Source organism: Mesoplodon densirostris, chromosome 3 (genome assembly GCF_025265405.1).
Source record: "Mesoplodon densirostris isolate mMesDen1 chromosome 3, mMesDen1 primary haplotype, whole genome shotgun sequence".
NCBI classification, from domain to species: Eukaryota; Metazoa; Chordata; class Mammalia; order Artiodactyla; family Ziphiidae; genus Mesoplodon; species Mesoplodon densirostris.
The window spans coordinates 133,775,594-133,791,587 of record NC_082663.1 but is presented as its reverse complement, the minus strand read 5'-3'; the positions used below and the strand labels follow the sequence as shown (position 1 = coordinate 133,791,587).

The 15,994-nt window shown below is 51.0% G+C and overlaps 1 protein-coding gene across 2 annotated transcripts in view; it reads right to left on the bottom strand.

The window, feature by feature from the left end:
- The window catches only part of GALNT10 (polypeptide N-acetylgalactosaminyltransferase 10), a 214,310-nt gene extending 202,799 nt beyond the window's left edge, over positions 1-11,511 (bottom strand). Inside the window, exon 1 of one of the 2 annotated variants that reach the window (XM_060093700.1) lies at positions 11,247-11,511. In XM_060093700.1, the coding sequence (XP_059949683.1) occupies positions 11,247-11,405 (159 nt within the window). In that variant the 5' untranslated portion in view covers positions 11,406-11,511. The remainder of the gene's footprint in view (positions 1-11,246) is intronic. The other variant, XM_060093701.1, reaches the window with a different exon arrangement.
- Between the last annotated feature and the right edge of the window lie 4,483 nt (positions 11,512-15,994).

Here is a 15,994-nt window from a genome sequence, read left to right as displayed (position 1 = left end):
CTGGCTTGGCACCTGGCAGCCTTCTTAATGTGCCCCATTGTTCCCTGGCAGGGCTCTTGGCTGCCTCTCCCACTGCCAGGGGAGGGGAAGAGCAGCGGCCCAGCCAGGATCCAGGCTGGGGAGGGAGGCCCGGAGAGGCACACCCCAGACGCACAGGGATGACCCCGCGGGGAGACCCCAGTGGGAAAGTGAACACACCAGATGGCAAGATCTGGCAACTGCCCAAAGTGCGGGGCGCAGGAAGAGGTTCAGGTCTCAAAGCTGACGAGGCCCTTTTACTTGTGCTCTGCTCACATGCCAGGAAGGTATTATCCCCACCTTACAGATGAGGAAATGGAGGCCAAGAGAGGTAAAACGTGGTAGTGAAGAGGCAGTTAAGCAAAGTTTGAGGGTCAGAAATCTGAGTCTGAGTCTCACCACTCACTTGTTTCCTCTGCAGCCCCGAGAGGTTACTTAACGCTTCCTGAGCCCCCATTTTCCCATCTGCAAAATGACCACAGTAAGGGCACTTATAACAGTGGAGAAATGAGGTGGGCCCCAGGCACGGCAGGCAGCAAGAGTACAAGGATTAATGCGGGTTATTGGTACCTCTGTGGTGCCAGGGCGGAAACAGTGACGGAAGTCTCAGCCCAGGACTGGCCACCACGCCAACTGTGCCCTGTCCTTCCACACCCCACTGTCGCACCAGCGGCCACCTGGAACCTCTAAGGGAAGGTTCCAGTAGGGAGGGGGATGGAGCTGCAGCCACTCCTGCCCTGGCAAAGGGCCCTGTCCTCAGAGACCTGGGTGGCTACATGCAGCTGAACTGCCTTCACAGAGGCTCTTTCCCAGAAGTGCCCTCCGGATGCCTTTGAGGCCCCCCACACACACAAAAGGCATGTGCCGTTTCTGCTGGGAAAGCCATCTTCCCTCTCATTTCACAGACTCCTAACACTCCCCCTGTAACAGGAGTGTACATACTGGGGCTCCCCGACATGCCAAGGCAGAAAACAAAGTGGACTCTGTGCTTACGTCGTTGCTAATGAACCTACACGCCCCTGACACAGCTGGAACAAGCTATTAGACAGGGTGGACCTCAGATTCAGAATCCCTAGAGACACAGAGAGGCAAGGCAAATGGTTCCTAGTCTCACATAGAGCAGGAATCATCCAGATATAAACTTAAGTGAGTCTGTTCAAGAGCCTAAGGCTTATATTTTACATTTCCAAGTAACCACCTTTTTCCCCCCTGGAAAGTGCATTAGGCTTACAGTCAGAAGGACCAGCCTCAGCTTACTGGCTCTGTAACTTGTCCTGTCACTTATGCTCTTTGAACCTCGGCTGGCTCATCTGTCAAGTGACAAACTGGACACAGGTTATAAAGCAGGGCTCCCAAACTCAAATGTCTCCAGAGGCCAGCACAGTTACAGGAAAGGGTGAGGAACCCAGGTTTGAGATCACAAAATGTGGCGGGGGACCATGGCCGATTCAAGAGCCGGAGACTGTCTAGACGGGGCAGCTTCAAGATCCAGCCACTTTTTGTGATGCTGTAACCCGGCCCCAGCTGCTAGACCTTTCCATTTTCCCCCAAAAGCCAGAAAAGATAATTTTTTAAAATGTGAGATACTCCAATGTTTAGGTACTGACAACAACTTACTAACATTTAAAAATAAAGACATCCAACCATTTATGGGCCAGCACTGGATGAACCACACAAAACATGTCTCTGGGCTACATGTGGCCCACAGGCCACCAGTTTGCAACCTCCAATTAAATACCATATAAGGTTGTTGTTTTTTTTTAAAGTAATACAAACGTCAAATAAAGTAATAAAAGAAGTTATCTGAAGGAGACAGCCATTAAGGTTTATTACCAATAAAACAACCAGGAATTCAAACTATAGCCCCTGGTGCCCCAAAAACAGTCACTAATGTTTCAGTAAAGTTAGATGCTGAATTTAGAAACTGGTTATTTCACAGATGCCTGCACACAGGTACGCATTTTAACTGTCAGCAGCCGACTGATCAATACTCAGGAGGAGGCATGCAAAAATAACAGTTTTCAGTTGAGCACATACAATGTGCTTTAGCAGCAGGAAGTAATTTTCACACACTCCCCCGCCAAGATGTTTCCAACCTGTTTCCCTTTATGAAACCACCTTCCTCCAAAGCCCTGCCAGCCCCCTCTGCTCAGCAGCCCTGGCCTCTCCCTCTTCCAGGAGGCTGACATTTGTAACAGGGCAAGACCAGCCCAAACATACAACCCCAGTTAACTGGGAAGCTGCCCAGGAGTGAGGCTCCCAGGCGGCCTGTGGGACCTGCTGCAATACTGCATTGAGGCATTCGGCTCGCAGAAGAGCATTCCAGAGCCAACACAATGGATCCAAGAACCAGGCTCGTGGGGCTCTCAGTGATAACCTCCCACGTCCGTCTGGGGAAGAGAGTGCACTCACTCAAGGTCAGAGGATGGCAAGGCAGCAGGAGGAAGCCTTGGGCTGTGAGCTCTGCTCTGCTCGAGGGAGACACCTGGGCTGGAACCCTATTTCCATCACTTCCCAGCTGTGTGGCCCTGGATACGTCATGGAACCTCTCTGCTCATTTTCTTACCTTTAATGTAATTTAATCATCACCACGACAAGACGAAGGAATGCTGATTGTGCTCATTTTAGGAGAAGGCAGAGCTGGGACTGGGAATCAGGGATTCAGTTCCCAATCACACACTCTCTCCAACTCAAAGGATAGGCCCCTAGGGTCTCCATAATGTGACCCTTCCTGGGAAGACCCTGAGTTCAATACCTGCCCCCTCTGTGGGCATCTCACCTTTGCCCCCACAGCAGGAAGGCAGAGGACCCATCTGAGAAAGGCAACAGATCACAGGCACCAGCGGAAAGCAAACCTTTAGGGCCCCAGACAGTCCCTGTGGCCCACTACAGAGGGATCTGCAAAATGCACGGCCCATCCCAGATGCCAATCCCAGACTCTGAGCTGTTTGCATTTGACACAGTGCCACTATTAACAGGCACCAGAGTCCCCTGGGGAGAGCTGGCTGGCAACTTGGGGAAGCTGCAGCTAAACACACTCCCCAGGAATAGATGTTCGAAGTGCTCCTGGGGGGAAAAGAGTAAGCACCTGGGGAGGAAGGCAAGGTTTGCCTCCTGGGGTGCTGACAAGCTGCGGACATGGGCAGAGAGGAGAGATTTCCCTGCTGGATTCTCAGTAGGATCTGTTGAATACATGGCTCCTTGGCCCACCCCAGACTGGCCCAAGCAGGCTCCTTGGGCACGGGTCCTGGAGCCTCCACTGTTACCAGGCTCCTCAGGGACGCCAAAGCGCCCTGCAGTTCCAGAAGAACCATTTCCTGAGGCCAGGCTTCCTGCACTCAGCCAGCAGTCACCGAGCACCCACACATCATTCACTCACTCACCTGCTCCTTCAGTCCCTCAGCAAATACTTTGGGCAATCAAGAGAGGGTGACTGGGATGGAGGTTCCTTCAGGAGCAGACAGGCTGGACAGATCAAAAACGATGACTACACTGCATGTTTTCATAAGGGGCTCTGGACCCCTGAGGAGAGACCGCTAGCCCAGGCTGCCCCAGCAGGGGTGAGTCAGGTTTAGGGGCAAGATGGCAGGGAAGAAGGGTGTCAGAGGCGAGGGAGCAACACGTGTGGAGGTCCAGAGGCTCACAGAACACACAGACGGGGCAGGGAGGGAGAAGCAGAAAGAAAGACAGGACCATGCCTTCCTGGAAAGGCCTCTGGTCTAAATGGGCAGAGAAAGCCGGGGGCTCAGGGGAACTAAAGCAGGGTGAGAGACCCCTGGGGGCTAGAGTGACCAAAGAATACTTCCTGGAAGCGGCAAAGAATATTGCCTAGAAGGATGCAGAGGATTTGTGTTCTCTCCTCGGGGAGGAAGTAGGTGGGCACCCCCAATGATTGATTCAGATTCCAAAGAGTCAGGGAGTGGGGTACAAAGAGCAGCCTGTGCCATGAGGCCAACCACCTATCCTCCACCTTCCAGACAGAGACAATATAAGCATCCCTCCCTACCTCCGCCACAGGGAGGCCAAGAAGAATGGATCCCTACTCTAAGCCAGGCACTGCCACACTCACTGAGCGCTTTCTGTACCAGGCCTGGTGCTCAGGGTCTCACCCACAGTGACTCATCCAACCCTCAGAATGCCCACCCCCATAGAGTTAACATTATGCCCATTTTACAGGCCAAGAATTCCAGGCACAGAGGTCAAGTGACTTGCCCAAGGCCAGAGATCTGAACCAGGCAGTGTAGCTCCAAAACCAAAGCCCTACACGTTGCTCCACAGTGTCTCAATCTAGTGAGACTGGGGAGCCGTTATGCCAATGGGGCTTCGGCAGCGGTGGGGCGAAGGCTCCTCTTCAAGGTCACCAAATGACCTTCTGGGCTCACCGAGGAAGTTCAGTCTTAGAGCAATGGTCACTCCCCTCTGTGCAGACATCTGGGCTCCCATGGCAGCCTCACAGGAGGGGTGGAGGGGCGGTGTGGAAAGCAGGGTCTTTCTCTTGCCTCAGCGCTGGGTCAGAGACTCACAGGCTCAAACACCAGCTCCACAACCACACGCTGTGCATCCTTGGGCCATCCTTGGGCAAATACCTGCACCTCTGTGAGCCTCCACTCCCTCACTGGCTCCCACCTGTCTATAATTGTGAGTATTTAACAAGACATACAGGTAAAGGGCTTATGAGTCCAATGCCTAGCAGAATAAGTGCTAAATAAATGGTAGCTGCTATTAATTATTACTGACGTTACCATCTTATCATCTACATCATCATCTTTCTTGTTAGTGTCATTTCATACTGTGGCTTTTATCACCTAGGAAATCTGAAGACCATTCAGCATCTGAAGCTCAGAATTCTCTCAAAACCAAAGAGAAGGAAGAAATGGGCCTGCTTTTCCCCTTCCCTCTCCTATCTATACTCAGCAGAGGGCAGCAAACAGGAACCATCCAAAGATAAGAGAGAGGAGAGAGACACATGGAGAGAAAGCTACACACTCATAAATACACACCCACCCACCACAGCAAGTGGAATTGTTTAGCTTCCAAAGTATGAACACTCTGCCTCCTCCAGCTAAGAAGGGCCAGGCAGAAAAAAAGTCGAAGCTGAAGAGACAGAAGTTCTTTTTCAGCTTGAGACAAATTTTCAATGAACTGCCTTTGAATGGGGGGTGTGGGAGCGGGGGAGAGGGACAGCTCTCAGAGCACCAGTGAGGGGAAAGGAAGGTGGCAGCAGGACTCATAAGATTAAATAAAAGCAGCTTTTAACTGCTCCTTATCTTAACCCTCCACTTACCCTGTGCTGGAAGCATTTGTGCCCGGGCTTTCCCCAGGAGGACACTGAGGCCCACAGAGTGAATCATCTCAGCCAGGGGGTGGCAGAGCTGGGATGACAATACGGACCTCCAGGCTGCAGGTTCAGTAACTAAAACTGAGTCCAAGATGGCAGAGAGGTTTTATCTCAAGGCCCAGGTCTGATGCCCAGCAGTGACTGCCCGGGACACTGTGTCAGCAGGATTCTGGAGTGGACATTTGTTGGCTTCATCCCTAGATTTCATTTCCCCTCCTCCCCATGACAGCATCCAGATTTTTCTGCTGGAAACTGCTCTTCCTATGATTTGGGTGGCCTGACCTCACCCCTAGCTGCAGGGTGGGTTAGGTCAATCAGCATAGCTCATCCTCCTGACAAGTGTGAATGGTTAGATCCAAATTGGGCCAATTAACACCTAAGGAGTCTTGCTAGAGTTTATAGGAAACAAGTTTCCACTCTCTTATAAAGAAGCTACCAGAAGAAGCAGACTCTCTCCTGTAGGATCTGGGTGTGGATACGAGGTGAGAAAGAGCTACAACCATTTCTTGCTACCTTGGGGGCTCAGTCTACGATGTGAACCTCTAGATCATACCACACCTGAAGTCTACTGCAGTTAGAGGAGTTAATATATTCCCTTACTCAGTTCAGCCTACGTGGCTTAATTCCTTCTGTTAACTGCAACTGAGAGAATCTGAGGTGGCTCTTAGACTCAGATTGGCTCTGTCTGCCATGGGGAACAGTAATGGTGCCACATGCTATGCATCCTTTTAATTCCTCTATTGCCCTGCTGGATCCCACTGCCACCTTAAAATTTAATACATTTCACTTGCTTTAAAACTGTAAAAATTCAGAAAGAAAATTTACAAAAATAGATCTGCAAAAAAGCCCGGTAAGTTCCAGCAGATAATCGGTCTCAATACGTACTGGCCTCCAAAACTGGGAGTGATAATCTTGGCTCATGAGGCATATAATCGTAGAGAAGGATCAAATATTAGGATGTGAAGGGAAAAAAACATGCATAGTTAAACAGAGCAAGAACCTGGAGAAGAACTGGGCTCTGGTCTGCCTCCCTCCCTCAGAGAACTGATTTCCCCTCTCCTGGGCCTCAGTTTCCGTATCTACTACATGAGGGGCTTGGACTAGATAACTTCTGTAGCACCCTTCCTGCTCTGACACGCATAGATCCTATAGCAAACACGTTCTGACTGTCTTTCAAGTGCCAAGGCTTAAGCTATGTGCTAGAAGAGGATGTGGTTTCTACTCTAAGACATTTCCAGGAGGAGAGGCCACGATGCACTCCTTAGCCACAGGAAATCAGGCATGTATAGGCTACCTCCTTTCCTGGGCATGAGGACAATGGTTCTCTGAGAAGCAGGAATCAAATTATTTAAGTCTTCCTGGGGGCATCGGGGGCAAGGGGGCATCAGCTCTTCCCTTGCTGGCTCTGACACATACATGACATACAGTCAGATATATGCACAATACAGAGCCCACTGCAAACACCTTGTGAGCATTTAGCTGCCACGGGACACATTTCTGGCTGCCAAGTTTGCCTCAGGGTGTCTTTTAGTGATGAGATCCTGATGCCATCTCTGTGTAAGAGCTGACTGCGGACAAGGTACAATTAGCAAGCAAGATGGTTATCCTTTAAATGGGCCGTTGCTTTTACGTTCCTGATTCCATTCTTTGTTATCATGTCACTGGAGCCAACAGATTAAAGGCTGAACACAGCCTGAGAGAAGGCATTGGAGTATAAACATATCCCTAAGTAGTGGTCTCATCACAAGGTAGATATGGAGGCCTGTTTAAACACACTTCTGCTATCCAGGCCTTTCCAACACAAGCTTCCAAACTCACAGAACCCCAGGATGCTGGAGTTGGGAAAGTCCTAACAAAGTATCTATCCCCTACACTGCAAATAAGATTCAACATGCCATTAACTCCACTTGAGTAGCAGTGTTGAGGAACAGTCGGAGGCCAAGTTTGGGCTTTGAGGGAAAGTGACTGATTAGCAATGTCTGCCCTGGCCAGGGGAGTGGAAGCACTCTTCTGACACACATTTACCTTTCACCTTCTGAATCTAAGCCCTCACTTCACAGGTGGAGAATCTAAGGCCCAGAGGGGTTAAACCACTTTCCTGAGGTCACACAGTGAGTTCAGGGCAAGAGAGTAATAAACTAAAACCCAGGCCTCTGTTCCCAGACCTTTCTCAGTTGGGCTCCCTAGGAAACTGCAAGCCTAGGATGAAAAAAGAATGCCGGTAGTCAGATTTGCTCAGGTAAATCAACAACCCTTCCCCAGTGGCATCAGATTTCAGTTGGGCAAGCAGACAGAGAAGTGATTAGCAATCTAAAGTATCCCAACCCCTCTGTAGAAAATTAAACAAATCATTCCATGGCTACATTTCTGTAGTACTCAACTTTCTGATGGGTCAGCCTCTGCCACCAGGAAGAATAAAAAAACGGGGCAGGGCCTCCCTGGTGGCGCAGTGGTTAAGAGTCCGCCTGCCGATGCAGGGGATACGGGTTCGTGCCCCGGTCTGGGAGGATCCCATATGCCGCGGAGCGGCTGGGCCCGTGAGCCATGGCCGCTGGGCCTGCGCATCCGGAGCCTGTGCTCCGCAACGGGAGACGCCACAACAGTGAGAGGCCCGCATACCGCAAAAAGAAAAAAAAAAAAAAAAAAAAACGGGGCAGGGGGAGGGAAGTATTGATTTCTGGATGTTCTAAGAATAAAGTTCAGCTCTGAAACAATGAGAAAAACTCTTGATATTTGAAAATTAAAGTCGTTGGTATTCCATTATCCCACCAATTTCTATTGCATGCTTGCTATTACCCAATGAAGTCATTTTCACAAGAGATTATGGCTTGGAAATGGGGAGGCACTGTGTCACATTTCTTTAACACGTTTTTGATAGCCAGTTCCCAAGCCTGGAATATGAAACAGACCAGAGAATTAAACCAAGCTGTTAAGCAGATTGGGACTAGAAATGAGAGGCAACCCCCAAATTAAAATGAAGGTGGCTTCAAGACTGGCTTTTCTTGCTTGGTTTTGCAACTTTCCAAGGAGCCAGCTGTCCGACCAGATGAATGCTCAAATCCTTGAAGCTTTATGTGTCCTTTACAAATCAGCTTCCCTACCCAGCTCCAGTAGGACACTAAGCATAAGCTAGCATAAGTTACACAGACTTAACGTTCTAGCAGATGATAAACCCTCTGAATTTAAAATCCTGTATTCTTTAATCCAGTGGAGAAACCAAGGAGTTAAAGGACTAAAACAGTGAGTATGTTACCATCAAGGAAACTTCTCTCAAATCCACAAGGAATATAGTTTTCATTTGGATAAAATCCTGTTGTCTGACTTCCCTCCAGAGCCTCTGCAGTTATTTCTACTCGAAAGATCAATGAGGTGCTCTGGGATAATTCTCGACAATTACAGGAGTGACAAGCTGAGCTCAGAACTGGTCAGCCCTGTCAAAGAAGCTCTGTGTGCTTGAGATGCCAGATTCCCCAGATAGCAGCCTGATGTGGTACGTGCACGTTCCAGCGCTCTGGGATGAGGGATGGAACACCAGCACTCTGAGAAGTCAGCCTCCTCCCTTGAGGCCAGCTGACATTCAAAAGGACTCGAGGCCAAGCCTAGTGCTGTGCATCTGCAGGAAAGTGAAACAAAAAGGGGCTGTGTGGAAATTTGGCAGGGTGTTCCTGAAAGGCAGCAGATGAATGCTGAATCCTATGGCACCTAGAAGAGCTGATCGTTGGGGAAACAGCTCCATTCTACTGCTCCCAGGAGGCTAAGATATTTTCTTTAAAGCAAGGATCATCAGTTGGCACCCCCTACCACCACCACCAAACCCTTTTACCACTTCTTTCTCCTCTTCCCCTTCATGATATTCCAGAGAAAAAGAAATGAACAAGAACTAGACCTTCCCAGATGAGCCTCTCTGTCCCTTTCAGTTAAGGGCTCCGAGCAGCGTCCAGCTGTTGCTCCCCTCTCTCTCTGCCCAAAAGGCTGCCTTACTCCATCAATCCCCTCTTGTGCAAGTGACTAATTTACTTTGAAAGCTCAGGCCAAACTGGCAGTTAACCTTGACCTTCTCTCTACACATCTGGGTCTATAGAAAATGAAAATCAGGATTTCTCTGGCATCCACAGCAAATGAAATACGAGGGCTTTCTCCAGGCAGAGGCAGAATGTCAGGAGCTTTTTCAGAACTGGCTACAGCTATTCCAAAGGAGAGTTTGCACTTGGGCAGGACAATGCCCCCTTGATCTGGAGCTGTGTCCAGTAAGGAGTCCTCACAGCTAGGGATGCTACAAGGGGCTCCTGCCTCAGGAAAGGAAAAAGAAGTGGCCATTGTCCTCCACATTGGTTCACTGACGGTATCACAGAAAGCTGGAGCTGGACCAGTAACCACATTTTACAGATGGAGAAAGGGAGGCTCAGAGAGGGAGATGGGAGGTGGTCAAGGACACACACAGCAAGTTAATAGTAAAGCTGAGGACAGAACCCTGAACTCCTGACCCTGATGCTAGTACAGGGTGGGAACAGATTTCATGAAGGAAAAACCCATATAGATACAGAATTTGAGAGGTGTCGAAGACAGCTGTCAGGGTTTGAACCAGGGGTTTAGGAAAGGAGTTGGGGCCTTACTTTCTACCAAAAGGATTAACCAGGTCCTCCAGGATGGTTTGCAACAATTACCAGAATGACAGGCTGCCCTGAAACTGGTCAGCCCTGTCGCAAAGAGCCCTCTGTACTCAAGACAGCAGCCTGATCCTGGGAAGAGAAAGGAAAACCATCCAAAGTCAACCTCTTCCCTTATCCGGCCGACCATCTGTCAAGTTCAACCCTGATGCACAACTTACCCACTTGCCATGGGACCGAGCAAATCCCACAAGAGAACCTGAAATGTCCCACTGTGAGAAACAGTTCATGCATATATAGCCTCACTGGCACCTAGGAGCTAGGACAGTAGGAGCGATGTGACAGAGCTTTTGCTATCAGTCTACATGTACCCCTCCCTCCCTCTCTCTCTCTCTCTCTCAAACACACAAGCACACACACACACAGAAATGTACACAGGGGAGTTCAGAGGAGGCAAAAATAATTAAGATCTCAGTCTTGGCTGCAAGAAACACAACAGCTAATCAGCCTGGACAAGTTCAGAAGGGGTCATGGGTACTCTGAGAAGGGACAGGGGAAGCATCTGATGTTCTATCCTCAGAGCACTGGGCACAAATAGCCTCTGGGGAATTTGAGGGTTCTCCCACCACAGCCCCCACTTCTGGATTCCCAGAAAGTCAAAAGCAGCAGGCCCCTCAAAGACCAGGAGCTCCACCACCATCCCCCAGAGCCTGAAGCTCCAAGGAGAGCGTGATCCTTGCATCCTCCGAGGAATCCACAGGATCTGGGAAAGAAAGACGGCTGGGAAAGAAGGAGGGTGGAGAGAAAGAAGGCCCAGGTGTCTCTTTGGGCAGATGGGTAAACAAGAAAAGGAGCTGACCTGAGTAGGAAACATCGCGATCAGCAGGTGGGAAAAGCGGGAAAGACCTGGACACCAAACAGAAGGACCAACATCTCCAGAAGAAGAAGTCATCCTGGGATACAGGGCTGTAGGATCCTCCAAAAGAGAGGGATGCTGGAAGAGGTGAGGGGACACCAGACAGGGACAGAAAAGAGGATGGTAACCTATGGTAAGAAACAGACCATCACACTGGGCATCAGTTGGTTCGGTTTCTGAATAGCGTAGGACAAGTTCTATCCTTCCCTGAGCCTCAATTTTCCCATCTAAAACAATGGGAAGAACCGAGGAGTCTCTGGACCTGACTCTGACGAGGCAGACAGGGGCCAATGAAGTAAGGAACCGAAGGCCAGATGTGAATTCAGGAAGAGCGTGTTTCCAACTGCATGGCAGCTGGGGGACTCACCTGTCCGGCCGCCGGGGCCACCGCTGCTCCGGATCCCCCGGGTGTGCCGTCGGGCTGCCGCTCGCGGTACAGCGCCCAGAGCCCCACGTTGGGCAGAAAGACCAGGGCCGCCAGCACCAGCGCCACCGCCTGCAGAAGCCGCTTCTCCTTCCGCCTCATCGGGGCCGGTCAGCCCCGCCGCGCCCCGCCGGCCCCGCCGCGCCGCCCCCAGCTCCGCGCGTCCGCCCGACCGCCCGGCGGCGGCAGTACCTCAGCGAAGAGAAGCGACCGCGGCGCCGGCCCCGCTCCAACTCCGCGGCACTTCCGCCGCTCACAGGCCAGGGAGCCGGACTCCGCCACCGCGCCGCCACCGCAGGGGGGTGTCGCCGCCAACACCGCCGCCCTCTAGTCCTGCCGAGCCGCGCGTCCCACCCCGCCTCCTCGGGGTCGGCTGTCGAGAGCCATACGCCGCGAGCCGCGGCCTTCTCGCTGCTCTTTCTGCTCCGCTCGGACGCGGCGAGGGCCCAGTGCAGACCGATCCCCCCTCTCGGGCCGCGATGGTACGGCCCGCTCCTCCGCTGCTCCCCCGCCCGCGGGAGCTTTGCGAAAGTCGGGGAGTTGGCAAGTTGGGCGCTAAGTGGTGTGGGCTGGGACGCGCTCCCAGGGACCCCAAAGTCCCGCCTGGCCACTTCGGCTCCGGACTCCAGCCGAGAGTTTTCGGGCTCCCCAGGGATATGCAAATCGTGCTGGAGCCCGGCCGGACACTCCGCGCCTGGGAGTAGGACTGTGACTTCCTACCCCCAGAGCGTCGGTCCCGAGGACCTGCGGACCTCCTTTGCCCCCCGGGCCTCGGCGTTCCCAGGCGGGAAAAGGAGCCGCGGCTGCGCTGCACGCGCGAGGTTCTGTGGGGCGGACCCTGGTTTTCTTCCCTCCGAATTCCTGGCAGTAGGTGTGAATGCCCTCTGTAAACTGGGGGGTGCTGTCCCCCGCCACCCCGCCACCTGTCTGTTGTCCCTGCCAGCCGGCGGGGAGGTGCCCGGAGCTTCTCTGCAGGACTTTTTCTCGCGCGAATACAGCCTCCTTGGAGTTGGAATGCCCTCCAGTCCTACGTGTGCCTCTGGGCACTCAGCTCACGGAGCCCTTTCTCGAAACCTTTTGTCGGTTCTTATCTCCCCTTCAGCTACTCAGCAAACTGTGCCAGGCACCGGGATGAAATGACAACAGGCTCGAGCCCTGACATCCGGGAGCAGAAACATTAAACACATAATCGCATTAGACAAGCGAATGTGTCTATAACCGTGGTGAAGGTTCTGAGGAAGTCGGGCCGTCTGGGCTCTGCGGACGGACCGCCAAGGGGCCCGCCTCCGATGGCGATGCCTTTGGCTCCTACAATGCTCTTCACTTAATTGCTTCCTCTCTGATGCCGAGGGACGACGCGCCCTCTTGGTTGCCTTCCTTTTTGCCATCCCCACATGCGTTCTCTTGATTCTCTGGGTCTCCAGCCCAGCCGCTGACCCCCGTGCCTGGCTAGCTGCTAGCCCCCCAGCCTTGGACCAGCATCCTGACGAGTCCTGCTTCCCAGTTCTTCCAGCTCCAGGGTGAGCAATGGAGATTCAGTTTTCTGCAATCATAGCTCGGATCTTGACATCTGCTATAAAACCTTCAAAACTCCCATCTTTGGACTTCCCTGGTGGCGCAGTGGTTAAGAATCCGCCTGCCAATGCAGGGGACACAGGTTCGAGCCCTGGTCCTGGAAGATCCCACATGCCGCAGAGCAACTAAGCCCGTGAGCCACAACTACTGAGCCCATGTGCCACAACTACTGAAGCCCCCGCACCTAGAGCCCATGCTCCGCATCAAGAGAAGCCACCGCGATGAGGAGCCTGGGCACCACAGTGAAGAGTAGCCCCCACTCCCCGCAACTAGAGAAAGCCTGCGTGCAAGGAAGACCCAACACAGACATTAATTAATTAATTTTAAAAAAAAAACCAACTCCCATCACCTAGGCTAGAGCTGATCAAACATTCTCTCCTGCTTTCTGCCCTGCCAGTTGCTGGCTGTTTTCCTTCATGTGCTGTGGACCACGCAGCTCCTTCCACCCAGAAAGCCTGCTCTTCTCCATCTCTGTCGGTGGAAACCTGGTCCATCCTTCTATGTCTAGTTGAACTGCCACCTCCTCCATGAAGTCCTCCAAAACTCCTCCTCAAGGGGCTGCTGTCTTTGGATTTGTCACAGTAGTGCTTACCTTTTATTGAAATACTTACTCTATGCCAGGCACCATGTTAAACCCTTGGCAAGCGTTACCTCTTTTAATGCTCACAGTTACTCTGTGAGGTAAATGCTTTTCTTATCCTTGTTTGCAAGTGAGATTCAGATTAAAGAAAGCTGCAGCCAGAATGCTCCTGGTTTAACAAAGATCAGGTAAGATCATCCCTCTGCTCAAATCCCTCCAATGGCTTCGCAACTTCCACTGGATTCCTAGAAGGAACTACAAGGTCCTACAAGGCTATTTATGAACAGCCCTCACCCTTTACTCTCTTCATTGTGCCCCAGCCCACTGGCCTTCTTCCTGTTCCTCAGAGCACACCAGGCACATTCCTGCCTCTTGGCCTTTGCACTTGATATTACCACTGCCTAGAATACCCACTCTTCCATCGCTAGATCCTAGTCCTATGCCTTTTAAAATTCTTTTATTGTGGTAAAAATACCATTTTAACCATTCAGTGGCATTAAATACATTCACATTGTTGTGCAGCCATCACCTCTCTCCATTTCTAGAACTTTTTCATCTTCCCAACCTGAAACTCTGTACCCGTTTAACACTAACTCCCCAATTCCCACCCCTGCTCCATTCCCCTCAACCCCTGGTAACCACCCACCATTCTGTTTTCTGTCTTTACGAATTTGACTATTGTAGGTACTCCATATAAGTGGAATCATACAATATTTGACCTTTTGTGTCTGGCTTATTTCACTTAGCATAATGTTTTCAAGATTCATCCATGTTGTAGCATGTGTCAGAATTTTACTCTTTTTTAAGATTGAATAATATTCCATTGCATATATATACGTATTTTGCTTATCCATTCATCCATGGATGAACATTTGGATTATTTTCACCTTTTTGGCTATGGTGAATAATACTGCACTGAATAGCCTGTGGTTTTTATCCTGCAGTTGCTGTAGTGTTTCTGTAATTGAATTTCCATCCGGTCTCTCTCTTTTTTTTTTTTTTTTTTTTTTTTTTGCGGTACGCGGGCCTCTCACTGTTGTGGCCTCTCCCGTTGCGGAGCACAGGCTCCGGACGCACAGGCTCAGCGGCCATGGCTCACGGGCCCAGCCGCTCCGCGGCATGTGGGATCTTCCCAGACCAGGGCACGAACCCGTGTCCCCTGCATCGGCAGGCGGACTCTCAACCACTGCGCCACCAGGGAAGCCCCATCCGGTCTCTTTGACAAAAGTGGAAGTTTATAGAGGGAAAAACAATGTGGCAACACTTTCATGCACCTCCACAGCACCACACACAGTACTAGAAACAGTAGCTAGAGTGATCCGTTTACAAACACGAGGCTTGTTCTGCTCCTGGGAACTGGCCTATGACTTCCCTTCAAGTTAGAATAGTCTATGAGTATCCTTACCACAACCCATGAGGCCCTCAGTGATCTGGCCTGACTTCTAGATTGTGCCCTCTCCCCTTCCCTTCTGGTTACACTGATTTTATTGCTATATTCCTCAAATGCACCAGGTTGGTAATGGTCTCAGGGCCTTTGCAAATTTGCTGTGCCATTGCATCTCTTCCTCTAAACCTTTGCGTGCTTCTCTCCCTGCCATCTCTCAGGAACCAAATAAAATGTTCTTTAGAGAGAGCTTCCCTCACCAGCTGATCTATCGATAAAATACCAGAGATCGCCTCCATCATCTCCTTCTGCTTGATTTTTCTTCAGAACAGGTATCATTTTTGGTTTCCCTCTCTGGAATGTGAGCTCCAAGCAAGGAGGAACTTTGTAATTTTTTGTCTTCTGCATTATGCCCTGCCTCTGCTAGCATACACTTCTCTTTTTGTGAATCAGAAAACTGGTGCTCCTTCTAGGTTGAGGAATTTGAAAAAAGGGTGCCCATCTCCCCCTGGGCCAAAGCAGAGCTAGCGGCGCCAGCGCACATGTATTTCAGCTCCTACTCCTGCTCTACCATATGAAGCTAAGCTGTGGCTTCTTCTAGGCCTGGAACACAGTAGGTGCTAAATAATTACCAGTTGAGCGAAGTATAGCAGCTGAGGTCATGTATGGGAAAATCTTCCGTGTCTCTCTCCTCCCCACCCCTTCCAGCTCCCAGGAGGATCCTGCACAAAATTGGATTTGAGCTGTTTCTTATGTCTTACCTGAGTGACTTGTTGATCAAAGCTGCACACCAGCCGGTTCAGTCCTCAACAGAAACTCTAGCCCATGAACCCAGCTTTAATCTCAGGGGTGCACTGGGCATGGGGTGGTGGGGCCCGGGGTTGGGTGTGAGGGATCCTCTCCGTGCTGTATCTCACACACCAAGACAATACCATTGGAGACATGTGAGCAGCACGTGAGCGCAGGCTGTTTTCCTGGGAAAACTGATCTAGTCATCAACTGAAATTGAACAAGAAATGTTGCTTTCATACCCAGACAAAACTGTAATTCGAAAGGATACATGCATCCCTATGTTCACAGCAGCACTATTCACAATAGCCAGGACATGGAAACAACCTCAATGTCCGTAGACAGAGGAATGGATAAAGAAGA